This window comes from Engystomops pustulosus, chromosome 3 (assembly GCF_040894005.1).
Source record: "Engystomops pustulosus chromosome 3, aEngPut4.maternal, whole genome shotgun sequence".
NCBI classification, from domain to species: Eukaryota; Metazoa; Chordata; class Amphibia; order Anura; family Leptodactylidae; genus Engystomops; species Engystomops pustulosus.
Genome location: NC_092413.1, coordinates 19,928,606 through 19,942,051, shown reverse-complemented (window position 1 = coordinate 19,942,051; position 13,446 = coordinate 19,928,606). Strand labels below are relative to the sequence as shown.

The 13,446-nt window shown below is 44.3% G+C and overlaps 1 protein-coding gene across 1 annotated transcript in view; it reads right to left on the bottom strand.

Moving 5' to 3' along the window:
- Positions 1 to 12,466, bottom strand: part of EML4 (EMAP like 4) — a 104,291-nt gene extending 91,825 nt beyond the window's left edge. The window contains exon 1 of the mRNA XM_072140252.1: positions 12,194 to 12,466. Within this exon, the coding sequence (XP_071996353.1) occupies positions 12,194 to 12,323 (130 nt within the window). The 5' untranslated portion in view covers positions 12,324 to 12,466. The remainder of the gene's footprint in view (positions 1 to 12,193) is intronic.
- Between the last annotated feature and the right edge of the window lie 980 nt (positions 12,467 to 13,446).

The following is a 13,446-nucleotide window of genomic DNA, read 5'->3' as shown; positions in this document are numbered from 1 at the left end:
ATTGACCACAAAATCATTGACCACTATGGGGGGGCCACTCATGATCTATAACCCACAAGGAAGGGGGGGGGTCTTTGTAAGGGTGAAGACACACGTGGCGGTTTTAGGCCGTTTTTAGTAGAGCGTTTTTAGATCGTTAAAAAACGCATGGGTTTTTGAGCAGTTTGAATTAAGATCATTAGTCAAACCTGTCAAAATCGCACAATTTTTTTTTTAGAATCTGAAAATGCACTAAAAACGGCCAAAATACGGCCTAAAAACGCCACGTGTGTCTTCACCCTTACTTCTATACTGAGATCTGTAGACAGTCCTCACGCCCCTGCCCGGGAGACGTTGCTTACTCAGAGGAGCCCAGCTGTACGATGTTTGCCAGATCCCGGAGCAGCGCGGTCAGCGGCACCATCTGTGCTTACCTTGTCACCGTTTTCCTGTTCTTTGTAAATGGCGTGGAACAGTAAACAGTACAGAGCGTGCAATCCTCAGCCACACATTGTGCTCCACTACAGAACCAGCCTTGTCATGCCGGGCGATACTGAAGGGCCTATTCACACCTGCACCCGAGAGCAAGAGGTGCTTAGAAAACTATATAAAAAAACTCCCCCACAGCCCTCAAACTCGAAACAAATACACCCAACACCCAAAAACAACACTTGATGTTGGGTAACCTATGGCAACAAAAATTTCCGAGAGCTAATAAAAATTTGACGTAGAGATATGTTAAAGATTTTTGTGGTCGGTGGTTCCACGGCCTGGTACCGCTCTTTGCTACAACCCGACGCTTCAGCAATTAGTGAGAACAGGACCCAAACGTTCTCGTGATCAGCAAGGGTCCCAGCAGTAGGACCTCCGCCGATCAGATTGCTATCCCCTTTCATGTGGATGGAGGGGCGGGGGACAAACAAACTTGGTACAGCCCAGGAACTTCCATCCATCTCACCTATAGCACAGGTGATCGTGCACTTCATGCGCTTGAATTGTACATTGTGAATTCATTATATTGACCGTTGTTAAGTTTGGCAGAAATTTGTATTACTGTAGGTTTCAAAGTTTCTTTTATATCTATTTTGTATGTCATTTTTACATTTTTATCTTTGCGTGTGCATGTGATGTGGTAGGTTCTCTTGTTTTAATGGAACATGACATTCTGTTTTCCCCTGCAAGGGATAATAAATTATCTTATTACCGTTTCAGCAAAAATTTTGTAGTTAAATTCCAGGAACTGGCAGCTTATGTAGCTTTGCCCGTCAAGGACCTGTTCCCCTAATCTGCCTTAAAGGGGTTCTGCTTCAGTCATAGCAAGTTATATGCCATCTACAGTACAAGATAGGGCTTAACTTGCTAATCGGTGGTGGGAACACCACAAATCTCAAGATTGGGGGTCTGCTGTTACTCCTGTTGCACTCCAGATAAAGAGAGCAGCCGGTCGCCCATGTTCCAGTTGCTCTACACATCTCTATGGACTGATGAAGATTGCCAAGTACGGCGCTCGGTTATTTCCATCAGTGGAACACCTGGCAATTGCACGGACGGCTGAAGCGCAACAGGGGTACAATGGACCCCCGTTTTACCCCACCGATTAGAATTTTAGGTTCTACCCACTAACTTGCTATGACTGGAGAACCCCCTTTAAACACATTTTTTTATCATTTATTCTGTCCATTCGTTACACAGGGGGGTGTAAAGACCCCAAGTTAAGAAGAAACCGTGCTAGAGCGGACCACATCGCCCAATGCACGAACCTCAGAGACAGAAGAAAACGATTATGATAACGTTTTGGAAATAAACAGCAAGTGCAATTCTTGGCAAGAAGAACATTAAAAGCGGAGACAGGAATCCCTGGCAGTCGGAGTAAGCCGAAACACATGGCTTACAGATCAGCGGGTGCGCGACCCCAGCCAGACGCATCGCTCCTCGTGTCCACGCACAGGTCCACGCCGCGATCTGACAGGAGACGGACGCATCCAATACAATCAGAACCTCTCAGAAGTGAATAGATCAGCACTAAGTATCAAGTCCCCTTGCAGCGCCACCACAGGTGCAAGAGGGAATTACAGCACATCATATAGACTGGCCTTGTAATAAATGAATATTGATATTGGGCTTAAATGCCGGACCCCCTTCTTAAAGCTATGACCACCCAGAACATTTGCTTACTATATATTGTGGGGGGCTTCCTGGAGTCCCATGAGTGTAGGCAGGTCTGCAGGACCTTGGTCCTGTTAGTTGGGTGCTACATTACAAAAAGGGGAATTGTCCTTCCTCAAAAATTGGTATAAGCAGCCCAAAAACATCTCACAGGACATCTCGGACCCAACTCTTCCGAATACAGCTATCCGTTTAACTAATGGAGGCCAAGACAGAGTCCGTACAATACGGTATACCAAGCCATGGCATGGTGAAAGCCTCAGCACAGTAACCTATAGAGGGAGATTTGTCCTTTAAAGAGAACCTGTCAGCAGGTTTTACCCCACTAAACTACTGGCCCTTCAGGTGGAGTCTTAAATGTCCGTTTTAGAATTAGAATGATGTGAAATCTCACAAAGTCAGGCAAATATGACTCTTCTCTTACAGTTTTCACATAAGATGAGCCATTTTTAGTGGTTGCAGGGCTGTTTTAGAGATAAGAATCCCATCTTTCAGACCACATCAAGCTTCTGGTTCTGTACACTACAGAACTGGACACACAGGCCGTTATAATAAAGGCGAGGACTCAAGCTTTATCTGCAGCTTGCATTTCTTGTCTGTATCTCAGGTTCTGTTGCTCACAGAACCCCAAGCCTGTGATCTCAAAGATGAGAGTCTTATCTTTAATATGACACCAGCAACAGGTTTCTAGGTAATATGGAACAAAAGATAGGGACTTCTGAAGGGACACTCCCCCTGCATCCACTAAACTTGACTCATCTCATGTGGAAACGGGAGAAGAGTCACATTTGCCCGACTTTGGGGGAAATTTTATTTATAGGTAAACGGGCAAGATTACACATTAAAAAGGGAATGTTGCCGGGGATTGCTGAGTACGGTGCTCACAAATCTCTGTCACTTTCATAGAGATGAACGGGGAAGCCCATGCATATGTGAGCCACTGCTCCGGCCATATCAGTGGTGCGACAAGGGGGTACATGAGGGACCCCCATTCTTGTGTTCTGTGGGGATCCCATCACCGAGACCCCCAACTATCAGCAAGTTTGAGAAAACCCTTTAAACAAGTAAGGTTGCAGACAATTTTGGGCACTGTCCTTCGAGATCTGTGTGACCATAGCACTAGGTCATTCGTTCGTAACGGCAGGACTGTGAAAAAAATAATTGCATTTATATTTCAGGATTGCAGCTGGACTAGCGTGAGACCTCCCCCATAGCACAGCCTCAGAATTCTGCAGCGGTTACTCACGGGGAAGGGCTGTGCAGCAGTACAGTGAAGAGATCTCACACACCTGTGCACTATGGTGCTCCAAGTCCAGCTACAATCCTAGAATATAAATACATTTTTCAAAGTGCTACTGCTACCAACACCACCCACAAAGGTAGGATGGTGACACAGATCTCCAGGGACAATACCCAACACCGTATTTAGCTTTGTATGGTCAAAACTGCCATCTCCGGATACACATACACACTCGATAATAGTATCGTTTTTTTTCAACCCTACAGACGACGTCCAACATAAAGTGCAATGAGCTGGAACCCAAAGCAGAAAATGTAAAGAAATTGCTATAGCACAAAGGCCGGCTCTGTTCTGTCTGGCTGAGCCCGGTCCAGTCTGCGTTATACGAGGCGGACGCCATTATTAATTATATGCGGCGCTGCCAACTTTGTGTTTTTACAGAATGGCACAGACAGTTTTTGGCTTGTGCAGGACATGGGAGCGGGAACGGTGCGGGGTCTATGTCTGCACGTTGCCATATACCGCCTTCATGTTTTTACTGGAAGAGATAAATGAACTTTAGGAGATTAGAAACACATGGCTGCTCCTTATTCTATTTTTTAACTTTCAGGATTTTTACAGATTTTTTTTTTAATTGATCACCTAGAATTAAGACAGATGGCCAATATCATATATGCAGGGGGGGGGGGGGCAGTCTTACTACGTGACGAGGCAGCCGTGCTTGGAAGAGCGGTGCGGTCTCTTTGCTTTTTTTGTAGCGCCATTTACTGTATAGTGGTGGAGTTTGGTATTGCACTTGAATGAGGACTGGTCTTGTAAAACAGGCCAATTGATGAATGGACATGTCCCAAAATCGTGAAACTGATGCGCGCCCCCAACTAGGGGTCTCAGACTGATATGGATCACATCAATAGGACATCTGTTCCTAGAGAAAAGATATTTCATTACAAAATAACTAGAAGAAGATGATACAGAATCACAACGGAATACAGGCGGTCCCCCTACTTAAGGACACCAGACCCCTAGTTAAAGACGGTCCCCTCTGCGACCTCTGGTGACCTCTCTGGATGTTACTATATTCCCAGACTGCAATGATCAGCTGTAGGGTGTCTGTAATGAAGCTTTATTGATAATCCTTGGTCCCATTACAGCAAAAAATTTTGAAACTCCAATTGTCACTGGGGCCAAAATTTTTTTCGTCTGTATCTACAATTATAAAATATACAGTTCCAACTTACATACACATTCAACTTAAGAACAAACCCTTTGGAACCAATCTTGTAGGAAACCCGGGGACTGCCTGTATATACAAATCTGACGTCTCTTACACAGTATTATACATTATATTGCGTGGTTTTATAATACCGCAGGCACCCGCACCATGTTCTATACCGGTATATAAGAACAGCACGGGTGCTGATCCGTAATTCATTACAATGAAGATACATTAGGTCAACAAGCGCCACCTGGTGGCGACAATACAAAATGCAGTATATGAACTTCGCACTAGTGATAGAACCGAGGCTTAGCGCACGTTATATGGTTATAGGCGTAACATGAGATGCTGGTGGTAAAGCAGTAATGTGATGTCTTGTATGGACCTCATCATACAGCAAGGGCGATGCACAGGTATCAACACCATGAGATAAAAGTAAGTGGTAACCGAGTGGCGGTATTATATCCGCCGGTATAGACAGCTCTCATTATATAGTCATTTTGGAGGCCGGGTATTCCTCATACTATGCATTTACAGTCACATAGACTTAATAAAAACCACATAAAGCATCAAAACACCCCGATTATGACAACATCTGTCCAGAGATCAGCAAGAGAAAATCTGCACCTACCCCACCATACATGGAGCGGGGCCTCAGTTTATATGATCAGAACGAACTTTTTGGCATCAGTCCCATTCATCAAAATGAGGCTTGCAAAATAAATTCAAAGGAGAAAAAATTAAAAAAATACCTTAATGGGTTTGCCAAAATTTGTCACCAAGATTTACCCCTCTGATCTACTAGCCCCCCCTCAGGTAGGAGATGAAATGTTCTTTCTACTATTTCTTCTTTTATGTAAAATCTCCCCGTTTAGCTATGAAACATCACCTCCAAAAGTCATAAGCAAATATGACTCTTCTCATCCCATTTTCACATGAGATGAGTCATGTTTAGCAGTTGCAGCGTCACTTCAATAGACCCTTTCTTCTTTTCTATAGGGCTTGGATACCTTCATGTTTCTATAAGCTACTTAACTGGAGATACAGGGAGCTAACTACATTGTTCTGAATGCAAGCTGCAGATAAAAGATCCAGTTACTACCTGTATGTCCAGTTCTGTAGCTCACAGAACCATAAGCCTGATGGGCACTGAAAAATGAGAGTCTTATCTTTAATATGACACAAAAAGGCAAGTTTCTAGGTGCTATAGAACATAGTAGTGACAATACTCCTACAACCACTAAACTTGAGTTATTTCATGCAATGAGAAGAGTCATATTTGCTTGACTTTGGAGGAGATTTTTTTTTTTTAATATAGGTAAATGGGTGAGATTTTACATAAAAAGGGAATTCTAGAAAGGACATTTTACACCCTACCTGAGGGGACTAATAGTTTAGAGACGGTAAAATCTGGTGGCAGGTTGCCTTTAAAGGGTTCTCGAAGGCTCCTAAAGCATCGTAAGTAGTTGATTAAAGAAAACCTACCATCAAGAATACACCCAAGGTTTTCTATTTAGGGCAGCACAGTGGCTGAGTGGGTAGCACTTCTGCCTTGCAGCGCTGGGGTCCTGGGTTCAATTTCCACCCAGGTCAACATCTGCAAAGAGTTTGTATGTTCTCTCTGTGTTTGTGTGGGTTTCCTCCGGGTCCTCTGGTTTCCTCCCACACTCCAAAACATACTGGGAGGTTGATTAGATTGTGAGCCCCATTGGGGACAGGGAAAGATTTTTGAAGCTTTGTGCAGCGCTGCGTAATCTGTGTGCGCCATATAAATAAAGGAATTATTATTATTACTAATCCCTACACTGCCTTTACCTAAACTTTTAACCATAACTAAATAAAGACGTTATCTCTCCTTTGTGCTTATGAACTGCAGAGGTTACGGTGGCGTGGAGTATCCTGGATCATAGATCTGCTCAGTATACAGTCCCGGAAGCAGAGGACACAGGTACTAGACCGTGCACCCAGCTTTCTGCACCCACAACTTCTTTCTAATTCTCAAATTGGGCCGAGACTATTACAAACGCTCAGTAAGTGATGAGTAGAAAAGGTCCGGAGATAAAGAGGAGTAAATGATGAGCTCCGATTACGAGCTGGAAATGACGATGATGATCACTCGGGGGTTTTTGATGTTTACAAGTCACAGAGATCGATATCTGAAGTAAAGCCAGAGACAGATAATTGCTCCGTACTGACAGATCCATAAAACCTAGGAGGGGGGGGGGGGGGGGGATATCCTGTAGACGAGTAGGAAGAAACGCAAACACAGCCCGGAGCGATTATTAACATCCCATGTGATAATATAAAGCCACCGCTTATACACAACCTATAGGCATCCTAAGTCGCTAAAGTTTGGACTAAAGTTGCAAGAATTCACTTTTTGGCAATGTAGTAAAAAGGGGTGTGGGATGCACTGGGCTCTGTTCACACCTATGCCTCATGCTACTGCCCCCCACCTACAATACATTGGGTTTGGATTCAGCAGAATATTGAAGTATAAAGTTTTCCTAGATCGCAGATTTTCAGGCACAAAAAGTTACGTTTCACAACGAGGGAGGGGCTTGTCCTGATCGAAAATTGCGTTCCCGCTGGAACAAATAGGATCGGTAACCAGCACCACCTATTTGCATTTGCGGTGCTCATTCCCAGTCGCATGCGTTTAGGCATATGCAAAAAGGTGAAGCTCCTCGCCATGCAAGATGAACGGTGTGAGATGCCACATGTGAACGTGGCCTCAGGCGTCACGCACATAACCGAATTTGGGGGCAGTGAGCTGGGAATATACACAGCAACCAATACAATAATCCATATTAGCTCTGACAGGCAAATGTATTATCAGAGAAGCATCACAGCTTTCTTACAGAAACAGCGCCACCCCAGCCCACAGGAGGCATTTGGTATTGCAGCTAAGTTCCATTCCATTCAATGGAGATGAGCTGGAATATTAGACATAGCTGGAGCACAGGTGTGATGCAGTTTCTATTAATGTAAAACCCCTTTTAAGAATTGGCCTACCTTAAAGGGGATTTCAACCAGCTCCTTTTTAGAAACGTGCATTGGGATGAGCTGCAATATCTACATACCCAGGTTTTTCTACTTGTTCACAGAGGATATGATGTGACCCGTCTACATCCAGGGTCCTGCAGCCCAGGTCAAAGGTCAACCTCCAACCAAATAGACCCCATCTATCCCTTTAGAGCAGAACAGCCCTACAGGAAGTATGGAAAATCCAGAGGTCAGAGCAGACGTGCAACTTGTGTATTAACCCTTTCATTACACAAGAAAATAGATCTCCCACCCATAAAAAAAATGACAACCAGCATCAGTACTCCATTCATTACAAGAGTACAACTCTCAGCATGTTCCGGTCACATCCATGGGAGTTCAGAGAGCAGGAAAGAAAGTGTGCATGCTGGGAGTTGTAGTCCTAGAAGAACTCTTCAGATGGTTAGATCTGTAGTGAACGGTCCACGTTTAGTCCCTGATCTAGTGTAGTCTGAATACTCAGGGTCTTAGGAGGCCTCGGGTGGTTCAGAAACGCAGGAAAGGCAAAATATCTGACGTTTTTGCACATATTGGGAAAGACTGTACCCAAGAGAATCGAGAACTACTACTCTGAGAAGAACACAATGTAACAATCGTCCTGCTCCTCCTCTCATTATATACATTGTTACATTATAGCACAAAGTTTCCATCTGTATCTGCCACAGATTACACCTACATCTCATGTGCTGTCACTAGTCCAGCGGTTCCATCCTCCCTGAGGCACGTGTACATAGGGGCAAGGATGAGACGCCATCAGACCTGATAATTATAACTTCCCATATACACCAGCACCAGCAGTCACAGCACATGCTCCAGTGTCACCAGATGTAAACGCGCTACATACATGGCGCCACATGACCAGACTTTACCCGTCACATATGCTGAGCGCACGTCTCCCCTCTCCCCCCAGAATGGGGTCTTACAGTAACTTCCTGTTCTATCCAGTGACATCTATATCCCCAAGCGGGAACCAAAAGGTGGGGGGTGTCTATGGAGGAATAACATTGCTTCATTCACAAGGGGAATCAAAGACCCACCCACTGTGGTGATAGCCAGAAGACCTACCTATATAGGAAGTATAGGAAGACCCCCAGTATGTAAGGCCCCAGCAGCGGATTATTAGGGTCAGGAACCTTACATTCACCATGCACAACGCCTGGTCCTGTACTTGTACAGAGTGTAGGGGTGTGATGGAGGGAAATGATAGGGCGAGACTGGTGCGAGCGGGGACAATGTGCGGACGTTATAGAGAGGAGAACAGGAAATTAATATATACAGTGTATACAGACGGCTTCCTACCATAAATCACCACCAAGAAGATTATCCGCCATCCATTACTACTGCCTGCAGCGCAGAGAGGACGCCCGCACGTGTAGTCTAATACGCACTGGAGATCGCAGCCAGGGTGCGTTACAAGAGAATCACAACAGCCGAGAAGAGGAATTTTTTTTTGCCCTATTACATGGCGGTCAACATTGCGTTTACAAAACCAATGTGTCAACGCATGTAGTTAACGCATACATTAAGGCTACATTCACACTACCGTATGGGGGATGGATATACGGCCTATATACGTCCCCCATAGACGGCAATGGGCGCACGGCGCCAAACGGGAGCGGTACCGCACTGTACCCCATAGAAAGATAGGACATGTCCTATCTTTTTCCATAGTATGGCGCCGTGAGCAATATGTTCCTATGGAGAGGAGCAGGAGTGAGCTGCGCTCACCTCCTCCTCTCCCCGTACGCTGCTGTTGCCTGCTGTGCTACGGTACGGCGGGCAACGGCAGTGTGAATGCAGCCTAACATTGCGTTACTGCATATGTTTTTTGTAAACGCAATGCTGACAGCAAGGCAAATCTCCTCGTCTCAGTTGTTGAGATGCGCTTGAAAGTCTCGTCCTATGCAACTATATCCCAACATGAGTAATACACAAGTATTTTTAGCTTATTTCATAAATTGTGTATATTCGCAAGCACAGAATAAAAATGTAAATGAGATCAATGAACACTGAACATCAACAGAACACTGATCAAAATAAGATAACACCTTCAGGTACCCACATGATACTGGTGTTAATCTGGCACCTGGTGCCAATTTCCTGACCGTATTTTTCGTACTATAAAGGCGCACAGGATTATAAGGCGCACCGGATTATAAGGATGAATGACCAGCAGGTGGCAGACCTGTGCACAGTTCAGGGAAGCTGTTGTCTGTAAGTACGGTTCATATATAAGGCGCACCGGACTATAAGGCGCACCTGATTATAAGGATGAATGACCAGCAGGTGGCAGACCTGTGCACAGCTCAAGGCAGCTGTTGTCTGTAAGTACGGTTCATATGCAAGTCCGAAAAATACGGTAATTATCTGTAACTGGCCCCCAACTTTCCAGTTTTCACCGACTTTGCAAAAATGTAGCATCGTTCCAAAGTGACTGAAACCCTCCGGCAGCATTTTGTCCAGGTGAAGGCCAAAGGGGTGACCCCCATCAGCCATAGCAAGAGAAGTTGGTCGTTCCAAGTCCGATTTCTAGAAGTCTGACTTTTCATACAGCTACAGGGCAGAGTGAAAACAAGTGTGGATCAGAACCTTCTTCAACATCTTGTGGTTCCTTTATTGCATTCTCCACTCAATTATCCAGCAATATTCATGCTGGACAATGCCCCCTGTCACCCTGCAAATTGGGGAGAGCAGATCCTTGAAACAGAAAACATTGTAACAATGAAATGGCCAGAGCACAGGAATCCTTGGTGACAAGGTCATGGCCAAAAAACCCACAACAGTCACAGAACTGTAGAAGAGACTGGAAGGAGAGCGGAGCAGAACCCCAGCAGAGACTAGTGATGTCCTGAGGGCAATGGAAACTACAGAAAATGTCCTTCTAATCTTCCTCTGTGCTACAGCTCTTATCCAATCACAATCATCACGTGAAAGTTTTATGTTGATACTTTGGTAATTGTGTGAAACATTGTAACAATGGGATGGCGACCCCCTAACAAATAATACATCAAATGTTCATCAGTGATTACATCATTTCTGACTAAATCAAGTGATCACACATTGTCCCCCAATTTGTCCAGTGTAGAAGATAGATGGAAGGCGGCAGAACTCCGAACATTGGCGTAGAGTCCAGGGGAACGCGCGGCAATGGTTCGGTCGAGCGACACGTTGCTGCACATGATATGAGCTCATACACACAGCGCAGATTTTTTTTCACCATTTTTTATCCTAAACTAAACACTAGAAGCCTCCTGCCCTTTTATCCCTGTGCCAGGCCGGCGGCGGGCGCCCGCACACACCGAGTGGACACGTGCCAGGACAATACTGCCAACAGAAATACATAGGAAATATTCCCGCTGTGTGACCTTATAGAAGGACAACACAAATACTGATTATGGTGGCAAAAAAACAACGTCACCGCATAGACTGTACAGAAAACAGCTGGGGTTCTGCTACAATGTATCAGTCTGCGTGTATGTAATAGCGCAACAGGATGACTGATGTCCATCAGGTGTGAAAGTACATGCATGTTACATACAGGCCTCACAGGGGTATATACACAAGTGTACAGACATGATATACATATATATTACATACAGTCCACTCAAGGTTCCATATTAGCACACATATATTAGTGAGTACCTCATATATACACTACATAGGATATATCCATCTTCCAGCATATACATTATCTATACAGCACTTTCACTTATATACAGTAACTAGTGTATACAGACCTATATTAGTGATATGATATTGTATACATACAGTGTGAGATATATAGATAGATAAACTACATACAGCCCTTTCCAGGTAATACATTAGTTATACAGCACATAGCGCCCCCTCCTGGGTTTATATCAGTGTATGTACATGTGTATTCAGACCTATCAGTTCATACCAGTGTGTGTGTATATACATACACTATAGTAACATAAGCATGTATACACTACCTATACAGTACATACATTATAAATAGACTACATACATCATCATAGTAAATATATATATATATATATATATACACACCATCTCTGCACTACATATGGCCTTCTCCAAGAATATATAATCATATACACATTATATACACAGTGTGTAGGAGAGTGCACACATCATGTATACAGTATACACAAGTATCAGAGCACGCACACACACGTGTAACATGCAGACACTAAATACAGGCATCTATCAGCGGACACATCATAGAGATGTACATACAGCGCACTGCAGGTACTATACACACATGTATACAGTATATACATCTCCTACACAGTGTATACACATACATGCATACAGTCTATGTACAGTATATACCTCCTATTTACATAGTATACACATCTCCTATATACACACATGCATACAGTATATACACAGTCTGTGTACAGTACACATCTATATACAGTATATACACACACATGCATACAGTATATATACATCAGTATATACACCTATATACCAGTGTATACACATCAGCGCTGGCCCCTCCCCCCGTGTCTGCCGGTGACAGCCTCGGCACCTGTACACACTGCACATGCAGCCGCACTCACCCAGGCTGCCGGCGAACCCGTCCATCTTGTGCTGCTGGCTGGCGGCGCTGTGTGTGTGCTGCGGGGCTGCGGCAGGCGGGCAGGATGCGGCGGCTTCCTGGATGGGGCTGAGCTGGGGAGTGTCTCTCATTCACCCCGCACGCTGGGGGGCGCTGGACGCTGTGCGGCCGCTGGGGGGCGCTGGACGCTGTGCGGCCGCTGCGGGAGCTGGACGCCGTGCACACTACTGCGGGTTATGTGGCTGCGCCTCTTCCTCCTGCCGCTCCTGCCTCCTCCTCCTACTCTGGCTCCGCCCAAGCAGACACGCCCATCTGCTATATTTTTTTTTTTTTTCTATATAAACTTTATTGGTAACGACTTTTTTTTAAACAAAACATCCTGAGGCGCATTTTACTTGTTATTTACTTGATTTTTTACTTTAATTGTTTAATCAGTATTTTATTAATCTGTGCCTCTTTTCTATTTGAAGTATATTTGGTTTCATTGTCATGTAATCATTAACATATATATATATATATATATATATATATATATATATATATATATATATATATATATATTTACAGTTGTATAATAATAAAAAATATTAAAACATTTTTTTCCTTTTTTTTCATGCCACAAGATGAAAAATACCTTTTTTTTAATTCGACTATACACATATTTTTGTTGAAGGTGAAGCTAAAATCAATTTTTTTTTACTATTGTATTATTATGATGTCTGACTTACAGACATGTGCCATCTGTGTCTGGAGGCACACTTGGTATTTTTGGGGTCACAAGCATGCCCCCCCAGTAGATGCTGGTGCCACGTCCCACCACTTATTGGGACCCCACTGATCTCTAGGGGAGACATGTGTTGTTAAAGTGGTATTCCAGATAGGAAATAACTGGGGGTTCCACTGATCACAAGAACGGGTAAGGGGGGTGTCTGATGTACTCCAAAATAAATAGACAAGCTGGGCGCACATGCAGTGACCCATTGCTCTATTCATCTCTTTGGTGCTAAAGGGGAAATCCGGGCCTGGTTTTCCAGACTCCCGTTCTAATGATCTGTGGGGGTCTCAGTAGTGGAAACCTCATGGACTAGTGAGTTATCCCTATTCTGGAAAAGCCCTAGCGGTCCAGACAGAGGTAACAGAAAAAAAGTGTACTACAGGTTCCAGCGACACAATGGTCTCCAGGCGTTTAGGAACCTCTGGCCAGCCAAAAGTGTTAGGGGTCACAGGACCCACTTTGGCTATTTAGTAACCTCA